The sequence below is a fragment of the Pteropus medius genome, unplaced genomic scaffold, assembly GCF_902729225.1.
Source record: "Pteropus medius unplaced genomic scaffold, Ma_sr-lr_union100, whole genome shotgun sequence".
NCBI lineage: Eukaryota > Metazoa > Chordata > Mammalia > Chiroptera > Pteropodidae > Pteropus > Pteropus medius.
In genome coordinates, this window is record NW_024347855.1 from 1,337,652 (window position 1) to 1,362,704 (window position 25,053).

General features: G+C 39.2%; 1 protein-coding gene across 2 annotated transcripts in view; it reads left to right on the forward strand.

Annotated features, from left to right (window-relative positions):
• Positions 1–10,751, forward strand: part of TUBGCP3 (tubulin gamma complex component 3) — an 80,444-nt gene extending 69,693 nt beyond the window's left edge. Inside the window, exons 20-22 of one of the 2 annotated variants that reach the window (XM_039878806.1) lie at positions 1,731–1,871; positions 7,146–7,262; positions 9,622–10,089. In XM_039878806.1, coding sequence (XP_039734740.1) covers positions 1,731–1,871; positions 7,146–7,262; positions 9,622–9,780 — 417 coding nt within the window. In that variant the 3' untranslated portion in view covers positions 9,781–10,089. Of the gene's footprint in view, positions 1–1,730; positions 1,872–7,145; positions 7,263–9,621 lie in introns of both variants that reach the window. The other variant, XM_039878805.1, reaches the window with a different exon arrangement.
• Positions 10,752–25,053: the final 14,302 nt, after the last annotated feature.

The following is a 25,053-nucleotide window of genomic DNA, read 5'->3' on the forward strand; positions in this document are numbered from 1 at the left end:
AATTTGGACACAAGTGTTACTGTTCCTTCACAAAAAAAATATTTTAGCAGGGTAGAGCACACATCTATCAGATGATGGTTGTGGGAATGGCATTGCAAATGTTTTCAATGGCAGTGTTGAAAGATGTCAGTTTCTCCCCAAATCAGCTTTATTGCATCTTCCTGTTCATGAACTTGGAGCCTCTCCAGTTTTCTAAGTTTCTTTTATGTTTCTCAGTAAAGTTATACTATTTTTATCCCATAAACATTTTACAAATCTTTCGTTAGATTACTATATTTGTGGACTTTGGATATCTATAGGAATGCTATTAATTTTTTTTACTTTGATCTTATATCCATTTTTAATTCCATTATTTTCTCTGCTTAGATCCTGTTTTTCACAAGGGAAAACTGTTTCTTTCTACAGAGTATGCCTTCTGCTGCTTTTTCTTGCCTTGATGTATTAGCTAGGTTGACTAGGAAAACAGATGGGACACCTTTACTTGTTGTGGACATTGTAGAGATGTTTTATCATTTCGCCATTGACTGGGATATTTGGCAAGACTTCTGATAGGACCTTTATCAAATTAAGGAGGTTCCCTTCTAGTCCTAGTTTGTTTCGATGTTTTACATAAATCACGAGTGGGTGTTAAGTTTTAACACAGTTTTTTTTACACTATTGAAATTATCTTTTCCCCCTGAAATTGTTAATTTTTTTTCATTTTTAATATGATGGCAGAGGATAGAGTTAATTAATTCTCCTCTTCATTTATGGCACACTGTTGTCATCAGTCCATGAAAGACTTCTCATGTTTGTTAGGCTTAATGTTACCTCATTCACTAACTCCCCAATTTTCCTCCTTCAACTCTTCCCCACTATTGGCACCAGTGTGTTTGCTATATGATCTTGGGGTGATATATGTATGTATGTATGTGTGTGTGTGTGTGTGTGTGTGTGTGTGTGTGTGTGTGTGTATGTAGTATTTTGCATGGACATATTTTTTATTTACATAAATGATTTTGTGCTGTAGATCTCATTTTGTTTGCTTCTTTCTGTGCTTCACTAAGGGAAAGTAAAGTAGCTATGTACTGAAGAATGATGTGCAACACTTATAAGCAATGAACTAGAGATCTGTACTGTGACACTGATATGTTTTTAAAACATTTAGAGTTCCCCCCTCCCCCCTGCTCCCAATGTTAAAATGTCCTTTCATTCCTGGTATAAATTAGGATACCTGTTTTTTTTAAACCTTGCTGAATTTGTTCTTTGTTTTAGTAAGAATTTCCTTTCTTATGGTCTTGATGTTCGGTTTTAGTATGTGTCACAAAAAAGAAAGAAAAAAGAAAACAAGAAAAATCCAGACATGCTTTATATTCCTTTTCTTTCTAATACATGAACGGTTCTACTCCTGACTCAGCTACTTACTACTAGCTTTGAAACTTGGAGCAGCACTTTTAGTTTATAAGGTTGTTGTGAGGATTGGAAGTAATTTGCAAAGAGAGCTTGGGGTATGTCTGACTGCTGTTGCTATGGTGATGCAGAATTACATGGTTTTGCCAGGACCTGATACCGTGCTGCTGCACTGTAGGTGTTCAGTAAATGTTTGGTAATGAATGAACAACTAATGAGTACTTTGAGAATGTGAGTTGATGTCTTGCTTTATGGTATCTTTTTATTATCAATATTTTATTTAAAAAACTTAGTAACGAGCATGGTGGGACTCTATTTATAAAATTGTCTTATCTCTTCAGACACTTTTAAACCAACTTAGAGCAGTGTTTGATCAAATCATTGAACTTCAGAATACTCAAGATGCAATATACAGAGCTGCTCTGGAAGAGTTGCAGAGACGATTACAGTTTGAAGAGAAAAAGAAACAACGTGAAATTGAGGTATGGCTTTTATACTAGTGGATTTATCACTTTAAATAATGAATTTATTGCCGTAATAATCACGAATATAACAATAATTTTTTTGCTGAAATGTTCCTAAAGCTGAGCCTGCTCACATCTACATTTGAAGTCCTGAGGAAGTGCTGTTTTAAAGGAAGTAGTCACTATTACAGTCATCATAAACAAACAAACAAACAAAAAACACAACAGTATTCACAAGAATCACGAATGTTTTACCACTTTTCATTAGTAGGTGTCGAGATGCTGAGACCCATATGTATTGGTGTTCCATCAGAGTGGTACCTCAATTCTGCATCACTTTATTATTTGAAGATGGCAGATCCATATATACACACAGGAACCAAATCTCTGTACTTGTGGCTATTTTCAGTGACCTTATTAAAGTATTTTATGTCCTCCATGACCTCGAATCATGAAGATTTATTGAGCAAGTTTGGCTGTTTGGAGCATTTCTTGTATTTAATGTAATCTATATAACCTTATTATCTTTTATTTTTTTAAGATGCTTATTCGTGGGATGGTGACACAATTTTTTTCAGTTAATACATTTTGATTAGTTTTATTTTTGAGTGTCTTTTTCCTTAAAATTAGTGATAGAGGATCATGTTTAGCTTGGAAGAGTTACAGCTTAGAGCACAAGTTATTTCTTCAGGATATTGTGGAAACAGGAGTACTTCTCTGTTTGTATTGCCCAGAGAGATTTTTTGTAATTCTGAAATGCTAGAGCTTGCATACACAGGGAGGCACCCCTAGGTACCAGACAGACTGAAGTTCAACCGTGACTATAACTCACACTGGCTTTCTGCCTTTCGGTGACTTAACTTCTCTAAGAGGTAGTTTCCTTTTTGTAAAATAGGAGTGAGTTACTTATTTGCATATGGTAGTGTATGTCAGTTATTTAGCATTTAGTAAGTATTCAACAAATGCTTGGCACTGCTATGATTTTTTAAGCTGCCCACATGCCTCAGAGAATCTGCCCTTTTAGAGAATTACTAAACTATATAAATCTACAAAAATCAATCCTTAGGGTCCTTAGGATTTTCACACTCTGTTAATAGCATGGCGGCCAGTTGTGTGGGAGTTGATGGTTCTCTCTTCAGACTGTTAACCATCAGCACCGGAGTGGAACATATCTACATAATAAGTCAGGTTTATTCATTGTATTTTATTCAGATATGCCTCGGGGTACAGTAGGAGATCTAAAAGCTGAAACTGTATCTGAAAAATTATTTAAATTAGGTAGGCAAAATAATTTATGAAGCAGTCATTTAGACCTAAGGTCCACTGAAGTTTTAAAGAGATTCTGCAAGAAGACCCATAAAAAGATTTCAGAATCCTGAGAGTGCTGAGTGTAATGAATCCTAAGTGCGATACAAGTTGGTCCTGCATGTGTCACTCTCAGCATTTTGTCCTTTTTTTCTTCTCTTGCTGTTTTGGAGCAGAGGTCCAAAGGTCCTCTTCCTCCCTCAGTCTCTGTCCTTAGTTTTCTGCTTTTTTCCCCACTGTTCTTCTCAAAAACTCTACATTTATAATGATATTTTCAAATCAAATTTAGGAATAAAGCACTTTTCTTTCTTTTTGTAAATAACATATGGAAGTCTACAAGTTTTACATTGGAAGTCTTGGTTTCTAACATTGGTATACTCAGTTATTTGCTATTTACCAACAGTCACCGACCACCACCCCCCCACCCCCTAGCACACATGTACACACACACCTCTGTCAGAATAAGAATCCTGGTCCTACCACCAGCAGTATAGGCCCAGTATAGTTACCGAACAGTATGTACATCAGGTTCCATGTTGTAGTGCCCCTTGAAATAGTTACTTCTATGCTTTTGCCACCAACTGAATACACAGATTAATTGGTTTTATTTTTGCTTTTAATTTTCAGGCATAGCTTTTATTTGTAAAACAAATTTATTCATGTGAAATAGTTACCAGTTTCCAAAGTCATATTTACAAAGCAGCATTTAGACAGGTCTGGTTTTGTTGTTCTCCGTTCTATACTAGTTTCTGTCTTGAACATGGGTGTAAAAGTTCAAACAGAATATTGCCAAATTGTCATATATCAAAGGATAGGAAGTGACAAACAAGTTTCAGTTCATTCTAAGATACAAAGCCCTTTTATCATTCTAATAAAAATACTGTACTTCACATTTACAACTAAAGGAGAAAAATTATGATCATCTGAACAGATGGAGAAAATATTTTAATACCAAGTAAAATCTGATAAAAGGTTCGTTTGAAAAATCTACAGGAAAACCTACTTAATGCTGTAGTATAAGAAGTGTGCCCCTGGTCGTAGGAATGAGACGTGGTGCTGTCACCACTTTGTGGTCCAACCAGTGTTACAAACCAAGAAAAAGAAATACAAAATGAAAGAAAGAAAGCTGTCATGTTTTTCTTTTTCTTTCTTTCTTTTTTCTTTTTTTCTTTTTTTTTTTTTTAAAAATTGTGGTTGTGGACATAGAAAATCCAAAATAATCTTTAGATAAATTGCTAGAATTAGTAAGTGAATTTATCAAGGTAGCAAGAACAAGGTCAGTAAGCAAAAATCAATTGTATTTCTTCCTATCAACAACAAACAAAATGAAATTTTAAAAGAAATGCCATTAAATGAACATTAAAATGTAATAAAATATATGCAGGACCTCTATAGAGAAAATTCTAAAATGAGGCTTAGCAACCTAAAGTTTGTAGGCCAGATTTGGTCTCCCATCCGTTTCTGTAGATAAAGTTTTTTTTGGGACAGCCATGCCCTTCATTTACATATTGTCTGTGGTTGCTTTTGTGCTATATCAATAGAGTCGAATAATTGTAGAAAGACCATATGGCCCATAAACCCTAAAATATTGGCATTCCGCCCTATACAAAAAAATTTTACTGACCACTGCATCACTGAGAGATATTAAAGGGATTCTAAATAAAGAGATGAAAATATCAAGTTCATGGATTGGAAAACTGATTTATAAATCCACTGCAATCCTAGTTCTAATCTCAACAGTTTATTTTATTTTATTTTCAGTAGAAAATGATAAGCTAATACTAAAATTTATATGAAAATACATAAGGCTTTAACATAGTGAAGAGAATATTGAACAAGAACAAAATTAGAGGATCTACATTTATAATTGAGTATACCTATATACTCAAGACTTAAAATTACAGTAATTAATGGTGTTGGCTCAAGAAAGGACAAATCAATGGATCAGAGTAACGTCCAGAAACAGCCCCATACCATCGCAGGTCATTAATTGCTGACACAGATTGCACTGAGAGCAATACGGAATGGATAATCAATAAATAGTGTTAGGCAACTATATCTTGACCCTACCTCAAACACACACATGAAACCACTACGAGGTGGGTTGTATATATGAACATGAAAGGTAAATCAGAAAGTATGATGACAGAACTAAAATCAGACATATCCATCCTATTAATAAAGGTAACTAGGTTAAACCCACCGAATAAAAGAAAAGGACTCTCAATAGTAGACAGTGTTTGGCTGGTTCCCCTTGGTAAGTGGACTGGATTGCCCATCAATGAGGGTGGCTTGTTAGAGGACTAAAGTGCTCATTGTCTGGGCTGACCTACTAGTTAGAAAGTTCTCATATGGAAGAGATACTCAGAACAGAGTGACATAGAAGAGTGAGATGAGGCATACTAAGCAAATGAAATTCCTCAGAGGAAAGCAGGTGTCAGTTCCGGGCAAAAGCAACACACAAGACCAAGGATACCTTGTGATGATAAAAGGTGCAAGTCACAATGAAGATGGAAACAATATATAGTATCAGTATTTATAAAACAAAAAGTAGGAAATAGAAGAAGAATGGATCAAAACCCATTAGTATTAGAAATATAATTCAGTTTTTCTCAGACCATGAAAACTCAAATGCACATAACTAAGTAGGACATAATTATGAAAATCCATAATCCTCAATGCATGTATTAATAAACTAGAGAGAATGACAGTAAGTAAACTAAGCATCCCACTCAAGGTGTTAGAAAAGCAGCAGTAAAATAAACCTAAAGAAGGCCGGAGGAAATAGTAATGACAAGAGCAAAAATTAATGAAATAGAAAACAAAAAAAGAGCGAATAAAATCCAAGAGCTCATTCTTTCTGGGAGTCCCAAGGCTGGTGGGAAATAAGCAATTAACTAACCTAATAGGTAATGGGAGGAAAAAGCACAAATATACAGAATAAATGAGAAAAAAAATCTGCGATTTTCCTCAGTTCTATGGAAATAAATTTACATACCTAAAAGAAATTTATGATTTTCTATAGATGTCCAAAGTTGACCCTAGAAGAGGAGGCAAATTCTAACAAGAGCAGCTACTAAACAAGAAATAGTGTTGTCGAGTAGTGCTGCCACCTAAAAAGTATCAGGCCAGATGGCGCCAGGAAATCCCACCAACCACTCAGCAGTGATGAAGTTGTTCTTGTCATAGAAGAGGAAAGTTTCCAGATTCTGTTTATGAAGCATTATGAAATTGACACCAAAATACAAAAGACCAAATCTGAATTATAAATATTGATGGAAAAAAAATCTTCCATAAAATATTAGTGGAAAATATTTAACAGAATATTAAAAGAATAATTCACCAAGATGGGTTTCAGCAACTCAAGGGTTCAGGAAATCTGTTAATTCACCATGTCAGTTGATGAAAAGAGTCCTTTGATAATTTCTATGCTGGCTGAAAAGATATTTAGTCAAATTCACCACTGATTGTGAACAATCTTTTAAACATAGTAGATAGATATATCTCTAGTACAAAGAAATACATAATGCTTAGGAGAAATAGGAAGAAGCATTCCCATTAAAGTCAAGAGTTAATGCAAGGTTTAAGGGGTGCCAGTACTTTGAATCATCTGGTTCTGTTTTTATGTGTATTGTCTGTATTAAAAATGTGTTCAAAATGATGGAAAGCTATAAGGCTGTTTATTATAGCATTGTTTGTAATAGTCAAAGACTGGTTAGTTTGTGACAAATTATCTAAATTGTTACATGTTATATACAGTGTAATACTGTATGAAAAACAATGAGGGAGTTTTATGTTTACTCATATCTATTGATATAAAATATTTCCAAGTTCCTTTATTAATTGGAAAAGTAAGCTAGAGAATAATTTGGCATTGGAAAATTATAAAAGTTCTTAGCAGTATAGAGGGGCATAGAAAGCAGATCTTCCTGCTCCTAACATTTCATCTCGGTCCCACTCTAACAGTTTCTTCCAACCTGATTTTAGGGCCAGTGGGGAGTGACAGCAGCAGAGGAAGAGGAGGAGAACAAGAGGATTCAAGAATTTCAAGAATCTATACCAAAAATGTGTTCCCAGTTGCGAATATTGACGCATTTCTACCAGGTGCACATTACAGTAACAAAATGCTATTCAAATCACATTGCACATTTTCTGTAACTGACATTTGGCTATCAAAATGATTTAAAAGGAATAATTTCTATCAGTGTAATTGTGAGTAGCACCTACAGTGGTTCCCAACCTTGGCTGTGACCCTTCCCAAAGGTACTGATCTGACTGCTCTGTGATGCAGCCAGGTCTGGAAACCCTACCTGGGATGATTCTGGTGTTAGTGGTGGAGCCAGCTCTGGGAAGACTGACCAGTGTGCATCTCTGCAGCTCAGGCTTCTTAGCCCTGAGGTGAGGCAGCAATGTGTGACTTGCTGGAGAGAGGAGAGCCCAAGGAGGTATGTCAGGATCATAGTGCAGGGAGCTGCTTGTGTGAGAAGCTGAGTAGCCACGGCAACCAGGTAGTTAAGCTCAGGGAGAACAGACCTGAAGTTGCTGACAAGAGAAGCTGATAGAGAGTCTGTATGTTGTGTTCTTTATTTCTATTTTGTAGGTTTGGTTTCTGATTTCATATTAGAAATATAGATGAAAAGATTTTTATGAATTTTTCATTCAGCTGCTAATAATTAATTAGACAAATCAAGGATTGACACTTAGACTTTTAAAAATTATGTTTTTATGTGCTAGTGTAGTCATGTGGTTCAAAATTTAAAATGAAACATCACCACACTGTTCCATAGGTATGTATATAGTTTACTTCCTAGGATCCTGATGCTTTTTAATTTTATATTTTTCTTCAGCATATCTAAGGGGGAAATCTGTCCCCTTTGCAAGTGGTCTTTGACCTACTGTTGTATTTTGTTGAAAACATGTTTCACGAACGGTGGTAATGACTGGTTTATGTTCAGTGCAGGAATATCTTTATTGGATAGGTGTTTTGATAATAAAATATCTTCTCGACCCTGTATTGTAAAAAGAGTTTGTGTTTATATTTCTTAAAAAGGATACCTAATGGTTAGTTCCATGTTATTAAGATAGTTGTACAGCTAAAAAGGAGTAATATATAACTTAAAAATGTATCCATGTGGTAATTTCTAAAAGAGAGAATGATGGTTATACATTTTCGTGATAGAGTTAGTACATTTTGAAAAAGGCGATCTTAATATCATTTTAGTTTTACTCCTATTATAGTTGTAATCTTTAAATCATTACCGTTCATGTTTCCTTAACAGAAAAAGTCCTTTTCTGTTCTCTTTGTATCAGGGCTTGAAATGGTAGGGCATTAGCAGCCACTTGTCATTAACTGCTTATGAATGAATACCCAGAGTCTCAAACCTATCAAAAGAAATATTCCTCAGATTTCCTTGTAGTGAGTTTCACACATCATCATATTTGATCACTTAATAAGAAGTCACCGTCTACGTTTTTAGCAATATAATTCTTTAGGAACTTTCTCCTGAGTCTTCTATCACCTAGAAAGACAAAGTGATATTCACACACATACAGACTATGTACTCGCTCAAATGTAAAATTACTTTGTATAATATATATGAGTCTCCTTGCATACCAGCAACTTCCTCAGAAGCAAGGAGAGGGAAAGTGACAGCTGATAGAGTTTGGAAAGGATTATCGTGTTTTGGTGGCTTTTTCTCTGCAGCTGAGAACTTTTCCAAACCTTGAAAGTGTGGAGACAAACAACACTTCACCTTGAACAGATAAATAAATGTCTGCTAGCTGTGCGACAGGCAGTAGAACCTTACTAAGTGATTCTTTCAACCCCGAATAGAAGCTGTCAGTAACTTTGTCAAGTAGTAAAGTTTGAGTAAACTTCAGTCATATCCCATCATCTCTACAAAGCCCCCGTGGTGAGGAGGTGATACAGCTGCACTCGGCCCGGCCCTTCAGGATGGGGACTGCAGCCTGACATCCACAAAAGGCCTTGTGACCCTAAAAATGTGGCTTGTGTCCGTTTTTTATGCTCAATTTGTTTTCCCTTCAGGGCTTTATGATTAAATACTCTTTCATAACTCATATAAAAGATGAAAATGTGACACTGAGTTTTTAAGATAAAAAGAATAGAGTGTTTTAACATCAGTTGCTTTGCTGTTTTGATTATTCTTGTAGAACTTAGGGCAAAATGGAAAAATCTGTTGGTTAGTTCCTTTAAATAAAATTTATTGATTGCTAATTTGTATTGGTAAAAATGGACATCTCCTACTATGGGTTCCATTAGGTGAGTAAACTCTAGGGTTCCCAGAGCAGGTCTCACCTGGGACAGCTGCCATGGCGGGTGTTTATGTTTGGAAGAAAAAACAACTTCAAATGGGATTAAAATGGGGGTGGAGGGTAGGTTTTGTGGATGATTCTTTTCTAAAACAAATATTTTATTCTTTTTTTTTTTTTTTTTTTTTTTTAGGGCATTGTGCAGCAGTTTTTGGTGTTATTGACAACCAGCTCTGATGAAAGTCTCCGGTTTCTTAGCTTTAGGTTGGACTTTAACGAGCATTATAAAGCCAGGGAACCAAGACTCCGCGTGTCCCTGGGCACCAGAGGGCGGCGCAGTTCCCACACTTGAAGCGTTTCCTGGTCTCTCAGGGAGCTGCAAATGCTATTAATTGCATTATTTGACATAAATATTCACATTTAAATTCTCAAGGCAACTGGCATGCTTTGGGCGTCCACCATTCTTGCCCACAAATACTTCAGTGTTCCAATGGCATGGCGTCTGGTGGAATTGAAGTCATGTTTTTATACATTGGAGTTGAAAATGTTTGTAATAGCACTAAGTTAAATAGGCTGGTTTGCACTATTCGCATTTATTTTTTAAAGTCTTCATATTTAAAAGATACCATACTTTGTTGAAGCTTCTTAAGCTCTCCACGATATAATTTATATTTGTCACTTTTAAAAAAATCAGTTTCTTTTAGAGAAAATTAGGGCAATGGATATTTATCAGTTAAGATGGTAATGTCATTGCTATTTTTTTAACATCCTCTTTAGAGGCGATTTTTGTTAATATCAAATGTCCCTACTAAGAAATGTCCCTACTAAGAAAATTATATAGAGCATTTTATTTTGGTTTTTAGTGTTGTAAAGTATTAACCTCTGTAAGAACCTTTATATCTTAGTGCATTTACACGTTTATTATTTTCTCTTCCTTCAAAGTTTACATTTTTATATTTAATTTACTCTTTCAGACAGCTTCTAAAATTGTGTAGAACAAAGTAGGAGTGATGTGGAACAAAAACATCCTTAAACCTAGAGTTTCTGAAACCATCAGCTAAAGCAGTGTGTAAATATGGATGACTAGAAAGTTAATGAAGTATTTTATTTTCAGAATTCTGATAAGCATTGGAAAGAAATTGACTTGAATAATGAAGATTTCCTTTTTCCTTGCCTATTTTTTCATTGTAAATATTTATATACTACTCACCAGATGTTGGAGGGAAATGTTTTTGTAAAAATGTCATATCAAGTCTCATAAATCTGCCTTTATTATGTTGCATAAGTGAAAACTTAGAAAATTAAAAGCAATTATCTTTCACATGTATTGGTTTTTTCTTGAATAGTCTGTGGAGACCCAGATCACTTCCAGGTTTGGGTGACAAGGGTTGACAACAGTTTGATTTAATGTGCTTCAGTTTGTGAATTATTTCATCACTGAAACCAAGAAATTAGACCATGTGCAGACATCAATGTAGAGCCAAAGGGATGCCACCACTCAGTGCGTGCACGATGCAGGTGGCCCTCGGTGTCTGTGGGGTCTGCCTCTAGATTCAGCCAACCATGGATCAGAAATATCAAAAATAAAAGAAGTTACGTTGTTGCTGACATGTGCCTACGTAGTTAGGCCTACTATAGTTGTGTCTGTACAGAACTTTTTTTCCTGGTCATTCCTTAGTACAGTATGATAACTATTTACATAGGTTTACATTATATTAGATATTGCAAATAATCTAGAAATGATTTAAAGTATGAGAGGATGTGTATACATTACATGCAAATACTATGTTTTATATAAGTGACTTGAGCATCTCGGATTTTGGTATAGGGGAGTGTTCTGGAACCAATCTCCCACAGATACCTAGGGGCGACTGTATATTTTAATTAATATCCACGTCTGATTCCTTTGGGTGTAGAGTCTCTTTAAAATAAAAGGTGGTATCAGGAATTTTGGCTATGCAGAAAGGAATCAATCCATGGTGGAAGTTAGAACTTCTTAGGACGTATATTTAATTTTAATTTAAAAATTCATAAAACCAGAAATTTGAAGCAGGTTTCTCTATGCACAGCTTCCCAGAAACGATGGTATAGTGTGTATCTCCAAGAGAAATTTCCGACAGTTTTTTGACCTTGGAGCCTACTTTTATTGTTTTCTGAAGTTTGCTCCAGAGAATAATTCTCAATAGGAACCATTCTAGAAAATTCTCCTTTAGGAACCCAAACTCCATCTGAACCAAGGAGCCATTAAGCGAATAGGCCAGATTTATTGGTTATGGGGCCACATCAATGGAACCGGGACGGTCCTGGCAGGGCCAGGCTGCAGGTCTCACTCAAAACATCTATGGGTCTGGAAGACAGAGGTTTGGACCACTGAGGATCAGAACAGCCGGAGGTGGTGGTTAGATGAGGCCTTGGACAAACTCATTTTAGACCCATTGTAGATGCCACTGATAGGAAGGCCTGTCATGGAACAGGATCCCATCATCCAGAATCAGCAAAGGCTTTGATGATGAGTGGGGGGCCCCACACTGGGTAGTTGAGATGGGAGACCCCCACCACAGGGTGAATTGGCTCTGGAGGCAGGTACCCCTGGCCTGGCTCTGGAATGGTTACTTCTTCATCCTGAGAATGATGATGATTCTAATCTTTCTGGATTGTTGTAAAGATTAGAGATAAAGATATATGCATGTGGTCTGTTTCATAGTAGGTTTTTAATAAATAGCACTCTTGTGTTCTGGTAGAGTGAAGTTTCTTGCCCTGGGCAGCTCAAGTAAGCTTTAACCTAGCTTTTCTGTCATTGAGGACACCTCTTCCACCCAGGAAATTCAGGTACAGTAGCCAAAGGCACAGTTGTCCTCAGGTTAAAAGAACTTGCCTCCCTCATGTCCTGTTGTGTTAATAGGCTTGACTAAAGAGGGGATAGGTCTGCCTTTCCTTCTTACATATATGTCATTAGCAGAATTCAGGGCATTGTGAGTCTCCTGTCTTTATGGAGAATGTGTCCTTAAAATATAAGACAGAAGGGTATAGCCAACTATAATGGAAAATTTCACTTATTAGGAAAAGAGCACTTTCATCAAATATTCATGGTCATACTCTCGTTGAATCACAAGGCACAAGGCCTGTGTGAATGGACAAATGTTTACCAGAAACTACCACCTATAGATCGTGTAGACAGCTGAAGCTGTGGGTTGAGCTTATGGGCCACAGTGAACCCAGGCTGCTCGTGGCCTTGTCCCCTACAAGTATCAGGGACAAGGCTTCTATCTCGGTCTTTCCAGAGGAGTTCTGTACTGAGGGTGGATGGCTGGCCCTAGGTGAGCAAGAGAAGATTTGAGTCTGAGATTCAGAGGAGAGGTCAGGGCTAGAGATATTCAACATGTAAATAGTATCCGAAGGCATGAGATTCAATGAGATTGCCCAAGAAGAAAGTACAGAGAAGATTCAAGACCAAGCCCAAAATACTCCCAACATTTAGAGGCTGGACAGGAGCATTGGATTGTCACAGGAGCCAAAAGAGTTGGCCAACTCTTTTGAATGCTGCTGAAAAGCAGAGTTCATTTATGATAGAGAACTGATCCTGAGTTTGGCAAGAAGATTTTGACAAGAGCTATTTCATTTTAGTGCTGGTTGGTCAGTTTTATTTATTTTTTGGAAGAAGCAGCTATGGGTTATATAGGTATTTGTCTATATAATTTTTGCATGCATTTAAGACATGTAGAGTTTAAAGATTAACTATAAAATAAAGCCAAAAGCCACGTTCTTACCTCCTAGTTTAAAATGTAGAACATTTCTCGTAACCCGGGCACTTGCTTTTGACTCTTCCTGGTTCTATTTCCTCCTCTCCCTGTGCAGGTAAGTCATCCTGACTTTTGTGGCTGTCACTCCCTTGCTTTTCTTTATAACTTTACCACATGTGAGATCATGTTGATACCTAAAATTTAAGTGTATTAATAACTGGTACTGCCAGTTGTAACCGAAGTTCACTCATTGCTATGTACTACAGGCATTCCTCATTTTATTTTGCTTTGTTTTATTGAGCTTCGCAGGAATTGTGTTTTTACAAATCGAAGGTAAGCCCCACACCAGCAAAAAGATTAGGACTCTCAAAAGGCCGAGATGATAATTAGCATTTTTTAGTGATAAAGTATTTTAATTAAGGTATGTACATTGGTTTTTTTTTAGATGTAATGGTATTGTACACTAAGTAGACTACAGTATAGTGTAAACATAACTTTTATATGCACTGGGAAACCAAAAAATTTGTGTGACTCACTTTATTGCAGTATTGTGGTGATCTGGAACTGAACCTGCAATATCTCTGAGGTATGTCTATATTCCATGTTTTGATCATAACTACAATTTACTCAGCCATTCTATTGCTAATGGGTGTTTGGATTATTTGCAATTTTTAGCTATTACAAACATTACTGCTGTGAACATTTTTGAACATGTTTCCTTGGGCACATATACAAGAGTTTTTCTAGAGTAAATAGCAGGAGCAGAATTGCTGGTTATAAGATCATTTAAACTTCATTCGTAGTGCCAAACCATTTTACAAAGTGTGCCAAATTACATCCCTACGTCTAGCATATGAAAGTTTTCCTTGCTCAGCATCCTGGGGCACTTGGCATTGCCAGACTTTCAAGTTTTGCCAATCTGGCTGCTATATGATGGTATGTTGTGGCTTTAATTTATATTTCTAAAATATTGATGAGGTTAGATATGTTTTAATGTATTCACTGGTCCTTTGAATTTTCCCAGTTTTGAATTGTCAGTTCCTGTTTTGTTCTTTGCACTTTCTGGAAAGGTGTTTGCTATCTTGTTACTGATTCATAGAAGTTCTTTATACATTTTATAGACTCATTTTTTGTCACTTACATGTATTGCACATATCTTCTCTGAATTCCTGGCATGCTTGCTTTGTGTTTTCTTATCTTAAATTTCAGTATAGAACCTTTTATCAATCTTTATGTTTTATAAAAATGTTGTAGTTAGCAAATGTGTTTTAAGAAATACTCAACCCTGAAATCATGAAAGATATTCTCCTATATTTTATTCTAAAAATGTAATAGTTTTGTTTTTTACATTTTGTTCTTAATTTACCTGGAATGAATTTTTCCATATAGTGTGAGGTAGGAGTCCAATTTCATTTATTTTTCATAAACGTATCTAGTTTTCAAGCACTAATAATTGAAAAGTCTAATCTGAAATACTACTTCTGTCATAAAGCAAAAATCTATATATTCATTTCCCCCCCATTGGTCAAATTTCTCTCCTTGTATCAGTGCAAAACTGTCTAAATTTCTATAGTTTTATAAGTGATTGGTATCTCTTAAGAAGAGTGCTTCAAACTTCTTCTTATTCTTCGAGAATACCCTGGCTATTTCTGACATTTCTTTCGTATAAATTTTAAAATCTAGTTCCTGCCACCACCAAAAAAAAAAAAAAATTATTTTGATTGAGATTATACTATATCTATAAATCAATTTGGAGAGAGGAGACATATTTATAATATTGATTCTTCCAATCTATGAACATAGTATATCTCTCCATGTTTACTTAGGTCTTTCTTAATGTCTTTCAAAATTCTATAAATTTTTTCATGGAGGGTTTGTACAACTTTTATTAGAGTTATTCTGAGGGGCTTTATTTTTTTAAACACTTGCAAATAATATCTCTTTTTTACCAATTTTTTTCATTTTAATTGGTTTCAATTATACAGTACATTGGTTATACATTTATAAGGTTTATAAAATGATCCCCCTAATTGCTCCTTCTCTCCTCTAGTTTTCCACCTTGCCAATATATTAATGCTAACTGCATTCCCTATGCTGTGCTCCCCACCCCCATGACCATCTATCAACTACTAATTTGTACTTCTTTAACCCTTCACCCCATTCTCCCAGCCCCTAAATCCCCTCCACTCTGTCCGTCACCAAATTGTCCACTATATTTTTACCTGTTACTGATGCACAAAAATGCAATCATTTTTTATATTGATTTTGTATTCTGAGGTCTTGCTAAATTATCTTAGCAATTGTCTATTAATTCTATTAGTTTATCTGTGGGTTCATTGGATTTTCTATGCACCTGCGTCTGGGTCCTCCAAGAAGCAGACAGCACATGGAATTGTATATACAAGAGATTTATTGGAAGGAATACCTGAGAGGGACAATGGAGAGGGACTTGGTGGAGCCTGGGAAAGCCAGTTGACCACGATTCAGGTCACATCCTCTTGAAGAAGGGTGGGAGGGAGGAAGGCTGGGCAGAAGAGTCTCAGAGTGTGGTGCAGTTCTGAGAACATTTAGCAAAGCATCAGGTAGTCCCTGAGCTAGTTATCCATCAAAGGAATCCTGTGTCTCCCAGGATGGGTCTGTATTAGCATCCCTGCAACTCTCTGTTGTAGGCTGGAAGAGGCCCATGAGAAGCATGGCCACAGCATGGTCATGATGGGTTTCAGAGCATGGCATCTGGGCCTCAGATCTGACATTCCCATAGGTGAAGATCTAAGAGGCCCATTTTCATGGCCCATAGATCTGCTCCCCACCGCCCACCGCCCCCATGAGTTTGGGGAGCAGCTCCTTTGGGTTCCCTCGAGCCTATTTCTGAGAGAAAACTCAGAAGAAGATGGTGAATGGGGTGAGCCCAGCCCATCTCCGTGTGCAAGGCTATGGCTGGTCATCCTCTCCTTCCTTCATTGTTCATTTTGAATTCTTACCCACAGGACTCACTTTGGCTGATGTTCGTTGCTTGCCATGGTGTGTGGCCCAAACAGTCATTCCTGGGGTGGGGGGGATCTCAATCTTTATAGTCCTACCTCTTTTTGGTCAGAGTTGCAAAATTAAAATGCAGGAGCCCATGTGGGATCCCTAGGTCTCAGTGTGCCATGCCACTCCACCAGTGTGACTCCTCACTTGTCCCTAGGCTCAAGATGCATAGGCCGCCTGGCAGCAGCCATCCCTATAGTCATGGGAACCTTGCTGTCAGGGAGACACAGCACCACAGAATGGCTCTTATCGCTGTGTGTGCTGCAGAGCGATGCCTCTGAGAGGTGCTTCTCACAGGCCCAAGCCCATGTACCAGATGGGGCTTGTGTGACCCAACCAGTGAGCCTTCTGGAGGTCCACTCCCAACTCCCCAAGCTCCCTTGGAGTTGCAGGCCCTGAACCCTTGTGGAGTTATCTCCCAGTCTGGGCCTCAAGCCAGGTAGATAGAGTATCCAGGGTCAGCCTGGCCGTACTGGTCTCATTGGGCAAACTCGCAACTTCCTGCACAGCCAACAACAGAGGTATCGCTTAATAAATTATTGTACAACCACATAATTAAGGAGGATTGATATTAAAACCAAAGCTGCGACAGAAGATAATGATATGTGATTTTTTGACACTATTAAATGGTTAAAAAAAAAAACAACTTCAAAACAGGAAGTATGCTAGTACATATATACATACTTTTTAATATATATAATGTAAATATGTATATATTCGCTTTATAGGTAGATGATAGGTAGGTAGATAGATATAGATATAGATATAGATATAGATATAGATAGATAGATAGATAGATAGATAGATAGATAGATAGATAGATAGATAGATAGATAGATAGACAGACAGACAGACAGACAGACTGGAAGATTTGTCCCCAAATAACAGGGGACAAATGATTATAGAATTTATGGGAACTTTTGTTTTCATCTTTGTACTTTTATGTAAGTTTCATGCTTTAGTAATGTGATGAAACACTGTTCTAAATTAAATACAAGAAATAACATACAGGCGCAGAAAACATAAGGACAAGATCGGTGGTGTTGGAGAGGCCCTCAGAGATGCTGGAGTTGAGGGAAGACTGCAATTGGCAAGGTGCTTTGAATCACTGTGCGTTAGAGCAACAATATTCTGGGAGGTTCATGCCTTCAGATTGTATCCTCCTAAGCTGCACTGAAGAACAAGTAATATTCTTTTATTTATCTGTGTTTTTAACTTGTCATCTTCCCACTAGTTAAATACACCACAAGCTCTGCAAATCATCCTCTGTAACAGTCAGTTTCAGGATATTTAAAGACACATTTGAAGTCTAGGGAGCTAGTTCTGTGAGCTTTCTTTGCAAGTTGGCAAGGCCCAAGCACGTCCCATGAGAGCTGGCACAGCTCCACGAGGAGCCCTTCTCCCCTCTGTGTAGTAAGCAGCACTAACCCCAGCTTTGGGACCTATGAAACTGTTGGATCAAATGCTGGACAATCACGTGTCTGAAGACACCCCCAGTGTTACCTGGCAGGTGTGTCCCTGGGGTCACAACCTCACCTGAGACCTTTGCACTGTGGATTCTCAGCACAGAGAGGTCTTGCTTGCCCCAGGCTCATTTGGTTGTAGTGGCCTCTGAGCAGGAGGGACAGTTTCCGAAATAGTCACAGCACCTGCTGGGCACCAGGCACCGTCTGCAGTTTACCTTTCCCCACACAGCTACTCCAGAGGGTGCTGCCATTCCTGTGTAATTTGGGGAGACCCAGGCTCAGGAGGTGAAATGGCTTGAGGTCACCTGGCCTAGCAAAGGTAGGCCACCAGGCGCTAAAGCCTCTTTGATCCCACCCCAGCCATCAGAGGCCAACCCCAGTCGGGCTGTGACCTGCATGGGTGCCCAGTGGAGACAAGCAGGTTGAGATCCAGCCCAGCTCCCCTCACCACACTGGCCTGCTTCCTGGTGGAGGCATTGGGAGGGCACTTGTCACTCCAGCCTCCTCCTCTGCTCTGGGCCTCAGCACCCTGGGATGCTCTGCCCTGCTCAGAAGCGCACCCTCGAACTCTGAGGGGGACGCGTGGACGCTGCAGGGTTCTGGGAAGAGGAGAGAAGCATAAATTACACACAGATCTCTCTGCACTCCGAAAATATACCTCTCCTTTCCAGAAAATTGAGTCAAATGGTATGGAAATTTGACTAAGTGATTATGGATATTGTTCTGTGGACGTGTTGCCAGGTGTCTCTTCAAGAAGAGAAATAAATTTGTATTTCTCTGCCTTTATTCTGGGTTTAAGGTTTTAATAAAAATGCAGCGAGGGAATATCGCATAGCAACTTGCCTAGAGTGGAGATTAATGTTGCTGACAAAAGCTTCAGACTGTCTTGTCTCACTCTGCTTTGCTGGCTTCCACTCATAATCTAACCCTGTCACTCTAAGGGACACTGGAGAGCCCAACATTTGTCCCTATTAGGGGATACAGGGCCCAGACTCCTCCATCAGAACACCCTGCTTGTCCTTCTAGTCTGAAGGTTGGGAACTTGCATTATTTTTCAAGTAAAAAATCAAAATAGAAGGCATGCTTTATTAATATTTAAAATACAGATAGACACTGGTGGTATGACACAGTCTGTATGTTGGAAAGACACAAGTCATACACCGTCGTGAGTTTTCTGAGAGAAAAAGATGTGTGTGCGTGGGGAGGTGAGGATGGGTCCTATGGCCCTAAGAGGGTCAGGGGCCACCCTTGGATGTGCTTTCATTTTTGAAGAATATTTTTGCTAGATATGGAAATCTAGGTTGATATTTAGTTTAAACATTATGTTTTGTCATCTCTGGCCTCTATTTCAGGTAAGAAGTCAGTGGTAATTTTTATATTTGTTCTATATGTACTATGTCTTTTTTTTCCTGGCTATTTTCCATATTTACTCTTTATCACTGGTTTTTAGCGGTTTGACTATGATATGCCTTAGCGGGGTTTCTTGTATTTTTTATACTTCAGGGTTACCAAGCTTCTTGGATTTTGGTTCTTTATTGTATTGTCAATATCCTTGCCCATTATTCAGATATTTTTATGCTCCATTTTTCTCTCCTCCTGCTGGATTCCAATTATGGAAAATATGTTGAGTTGTTAATAGTTACCCCAAAATGTTAAAAGCTCTATTCTCTTTCTTTCTCCACTCTATTTTTTCCATGATGTTTCTGTTTGGAGAATTTCTTTTCACACGTCTGCAGGTTCACTATTTGCTTTGTTGCTTCCAGTCTGCAAATAAGCCCATAAAGAGAGTTCTCTGATATCACATTTTTTATTTCTAGCATTTCCATTTATTTCTGTTCATGGATAATGTTCACTTGCTCTTTTAGATTCTTTAACACACTTGTCATAGTTATTTTAAAATATCTCTCTGAAATTCCAATATCTGAGTCATTTCCAGGTTTGGTTCTATTGACTATTTCTTCTCTTGTTGGTGTGGACACATTTTCTTACTTTTTGATGTGTCTTGTATTTTTTTAATTGACTTCCAGAAGTCAATTTGTGTGAAAGCATAGTAGAAATTAAAAATGATAAGTATGTGAGGTGATGGATGTGTAAATTAACTAGATAGGGAATTCTTTCACAATGTTAACATATGTCAGGTCATCACGATGTATACTTAAGTATCTCATACTTTTGTCAGTTATACCTAAATAAAGCTGAAAAATAAAATAAAATAAAATAAAATAATAGTACAAACTGAAGTAAACGACATTTGTACCCTGCATAGGGCCTCCTCCTCTCTCAGTCTGTGTTACAGTGGATTGAGTCAACATGCTCTTGACTCTAGAGTTGGATTCGGGTTTCATGGTGCATTTAGTTAGATCCAGTCCTCCAGAGGCTTCAGATTATCTGAGAGCTGGGTCAGAGTTTTCCCCTTCATCCAAGTGGCTACAGAGTTTATCTCAGTTCTGCTGCCTTACCTCAGATTTTGTCTTGCTCCTGCACTTGTACCTGCACCTGCCTTTGCACTTGCCTCTGCACCTGAGGGAGCCTCCTCCCCAATGGTAAACACCTCTACTCAGGGCAGAGTATAGAGTGCCTCTGAGGTTTCTCTACTTTTCTCTCTCCCCTCAGACCACAGCAGGCCCCACATGGCTGCACCTGAGGGCTGGGGGGTCCTATTTGGCTCTCCTGCCCCCATATGTTTCTCTTGATTCTGTTGCTACACCCCTCAGTCTCAGTAGGTCATTGTCCCTGTGTCTTGGAGGCGGGCTCTCAGTGGTCCTTGGTTCCCCCAATCTTCCTCCATGAAAGATCACTTGGGAGGCAGGAATGGATTCTCCTTGCGTCTTGGATGCCCTGGTACTATAAACTCTTATTTCACCCCCGCCCAGCCTTTACACATTTGTCACAGGCTCATCTCCTTCCTTCTTTGTACCTGGCGGCTTCTGCCTCCACTGCTCCACTGAGGCTAACAGCTGCGTGGGCACCCCTCACCTGCAGCTATGTAGAGCATCTGTGTTGTTCTCACTTCCAGGGTGGTAGTAACATTTCCTGTGACCTTATGCAGCCTGAGTGGAAGCAGAAGTGTCAATTTATTATTGTAATTCGTGAAATATTTACATTTTGTAAGGAGATGTGAAGTGATTCTAAAACTCTTTTGTGTCTCACAGAGCTTTGCTAGTTACTTCAGGCCAAGCACTAAAGCTTTTATAATAGTTAGACATTTGATTTTACCAAAAAATAAATGTTCTGAATTTGCTTATCTTCTCTGAGAGGAGAAATAGCCCTCAATAGTATGCTACTGAGGAAATATTTTCAATAATATTAAGACACTCAGACCCTTGCAAGGTAAAACCTCACTAATGATGTTTTGACAATGAGTGAGGAAGCAGCTACCTTTCAAAAGAAATGTGTCTGCAGAGAAAACATTTTGAAAAATGAATGTTCAGAAATGTTATTTTATTGTTATGTGATTTTGTTGTTAAGAATGATGTGTGCCATTTTTTTTTTAAAGTTTGATTTAAACACTTAAAAAACTTGGAAATGGTTTTTAAATTTGTTTTAAAATATTCCAAGCAAAGGGTTTCAGGTGATTGGGTCCATTTGTCGAAATTATTAAAATCCAACATATTCTAATTAGTCTGGAGGAACAAATGATTATTGTCATGGAGTATAGAGATTTGCAGCCCAAATTTCAACAACAACAACAACAAAAAAATGCAGAATTGGTCAATGGGATTGAATAATGGGCAAAAAAATTAGAAGTACAGCCAGTGACACATTTCTCCATTTTGGTCCACATATCCTTACAAGAAATCTTTTTTTTTAGGGGGGTGGGGGGTGGGCATGCATGGCAGTCGTTAAAACTGAGTATCAAAATTAACTGAAGTTAAATATCGTGTTATATGGTTGTACCTCAAAGTGTTCAACCCAGTGTTTTTAGCGAAGAAGCATATTCAAGCATGGCACTCAATAAAACAATTGTTATTTATACCTATGTTTATAAAAGCAAAAGAGTTGACTGATAAATTCAAAATTACTTTTAAATGTTTTACTTCATCCTCTCATCCTTCTAAGATTTCTATTTCTATAACAAATCTTTGTTATATAATATGTATAGTATATTAATACTTCTTGTATAAAATTTGTAAATAACTGTACATGCTCATTGGGATTCATGCTCTAATTTTTAATTCCTAGTTCTCATTTTAAGAAGTTCAGAGATCACTATTTTAGATCAATTCTTAATTGCACTATTAAGAGCACTGCTGCAGGTAGGATTTGGGGGGAGATGTTGCAGATAATTTGTTAATAATAAAATACAAAAGATAGCACATGATTCCTTTTCTTAATATAAAAAGAACAAATTCAAAGTTATCCTTGTGGCTGCATTTTGTTTGCTTGCATCCTGGAAGTTGCTTGGGTGGAGAGAAAGAGGAGGAGCAGGGAGGATGGCATCTGTCCTGTTGCTGCTGGAAAAACAAAAAATTAAAAAGGCACGGCCATGGACCCGCTTTCATGAGGTCCCCACTGCTCCATTACATGAATTCTCTGCACTGTCTCCGCACAGCCTTCATCTTCCTAATGCTCCTGGTGCAATGCAGGCTGCTTCATTTTGCATTCTGCAGATTCTAGCAGAGAGAGGCCATTCTATTAGTGCAAATGTGGGATAGGATGCAGGAGTGACTAGCTCACAGTATTGATTTCTTTCCCTCGATGTACAAGAAGAGATTCTTAGATCCTTCTTTGTGCCTCTATCGACTTTTGTATAATTTTATTTCTAGGATTCAAGACCTGGAAGAAAGACCACGGATTAGCAAAGTGCCTTGGTCATCAGTGCAGAGAGACCTGGGGTCAGGCGGGCATAGCACCTGGGCTTATGTCTGGGTCCACATGACAAGCAGGTCGCAGCTGAGCCATTCTGGCTGGCTCCTTGGGGCTCTTGGAGAGGCGCCCAGAGCCCTGCCTGCCTCCGCGGGACCTGGCGATGGTCGTTAGCACAAATGAGGGTCCCAACAGCATAGATAAATAACTTATACTAATATTCTATCCCCAGGAGAGCATTTTTGTTTGTTTTAGTTCTTAAAAATTATGAAGTTAGGTAACAAGAAAAGGCAAGTTTAGTCCTCCAGTTACGTTCCCTGTAGCCTACCACTCGGCTTCACCACTGAGGGTGGATGCAGGATGGAGATGTGTGCTGACTCGCCTCGGGGTTGCCCCACCCCTGCTGTCCCTCCCACCCTCCCACCCCAGGTCCCCATCAGCTCCAGGGCAGCTCCATCTTGATGTGTCAACTGGGTTCTCACAAATAACATTTTAAATCATCACTCCAGGAGCTAATATATATATTTTTTCAGAATAATCTACAAATATTTTTATTAATTTCCTCTGAAGAATGAAGAGAAACTTTGCCTTGATTCCAAGTAAGGATATAGCTCTTGGCCTTGCTCAAGCCGATGCGTTATCAGCTATGTCATTAGCTTGCCTGCTTTATCTGCATGTCCTTGCTTAATATTTCATGCCACTCTATGGCCTTTTGTGCCAGGATCTAGGCGGCTCTGAAATATCCACTTATTAAGTCCCCAGAAACTCATTGTTGACATTACTACTCAGCAGTTTATAGACAAAATCGGAGACACGTTGGTTAACTGACCTGCTTGTAACTGGCCACCCGCCAAGAAGGGAGGTCAGCACCGAGCCATGGGGTCTCTGGCTCCTGCCCTTTCTTGCTCACTGCTGCCTGGGCTCATCATTCGGGGCCTCTGGGAGCCTGTCTCCAACGACCACCAGCTGGAGTCTGAGAAAACATGCTGACACAGGAGTACACACATCACATTGAAGGGCGAGGCCCGAAGGGGACAGAGCCGGTCCAGGGCTGGATGAGGAGCTCAGGCCAAGTCTGCTTGTTGGCATCAGGCAGAAATGGCCACCACCTCACGTGGTCAGTGACAGGTCATTCCAACAGCTGAGGCTGATGTGAAGGCGCTGAGAGCTGGAGGCTGTTCCTGGAGGGGTCTGAGCCATGCTCCCCTGTGTGCTGCGGCCTATGGCTGCCGCGGGGTGCACCACTCCACATAGAGCAAGCAACTCCTGTCTTCCTGAGGGGTATTCACAGAGGGCACAGTGGGAGGAACCAGCCTGGGCAGAGCAGATGGTCCTGACACCACGCTGGGCCTTGTCTCTTCACTGCAGCATTATTTCTAAATCCCCCGTTCTCAGCGTCGCTGAGTTTGGCGGCTTACCTGGTGGCATGACTACAAACCCACATTCCCGAGGGGCCGAGGCCCAGCTAACAACTTCTTTCTCAGGCCAGGTCGCTGTGCCTGTCCATTCCAGCTGCCCCAGGGGCATCCACGTGGGCTGCTGGGTCTCACATGCTCCTCTAGCCCCACCGTGTGACAGCAGCCCTGCCTCCCTTGACATGCAGGTCTGTTCTCCTGGTTGGTGGTCATATCTCCTCTTGTCTGCTCCTCCCTGGACACCAAGAGCTCAAGCAGACAGCTGCCACTTGTAGTTCAATGTCACAGGTGGGAGTAAGATCAAACTGACATCACCTGGCAATAATATACTAAATGATGGGAATTTGTGTGTCCTTTATGTTAAAGACTGTAGTGGATTAAATGGTGACCCCAGAAAGATAGATCTACATCAAATCCCTGGAACCTACCAGTGTTATCTTATTTGATAAAAAGGTCTCTGCAGATGTCATTAAGCTTAGGTTCTTGAGATGAAGAGGTCATTCTGGCTTATTGGGGCGGGACCTGAATCCAATAGTGTCCTCTTGAGAGCCAGGTGGAGGAAGTGGAGGGCATGTGAAGACAGAGGCAGAAACTGGGGTGATGCACCTACAAGACAAGGGACTCCTGGAGCCACCAGAAGCTAGAAGAGGCCAGAAGCACCCTTTGTGAGAACCTCCAGAGTATTTCTTGGTTTCACACTTCTGGTCTCCAGGATCATGAAAGAACACATTTCTATTATTTTAAGCCACCTGCTTTGTGGTAATTGCTTGTGGCAGCCTCAGGACACTGACACAGAGACGTATCATTCTTATCCATTAAAGGACTGTGTGGATGCTGAGGGACAGAAGAGATGGACTCTATTGGCTGTCTTCTGTTTGCCCCACCAGATATGCCGTCCACCCTTGCCCACAGCCCCGGCCCAGGGACACTAGCCTTCGCGGGTCGATCACATTAACAGACTGCCGTACCTCCCATTTCCTCCCCAGTGTCTCCGTGGCTGCCCCCATTCCCTCTGCACTGCTTCCTTAGTGATTGTCAGAGCTCTCTGGTGACGAGGGTGGGTCAGAAGATCCTTCAGAACCATAGGAGGCAGCGAGCATCTATAGAGATGCTGGTGGCTCAGACGGTCTTGCCTTTAAAGTCCCTCTGCCCCTTCTGCCAGTTTTAG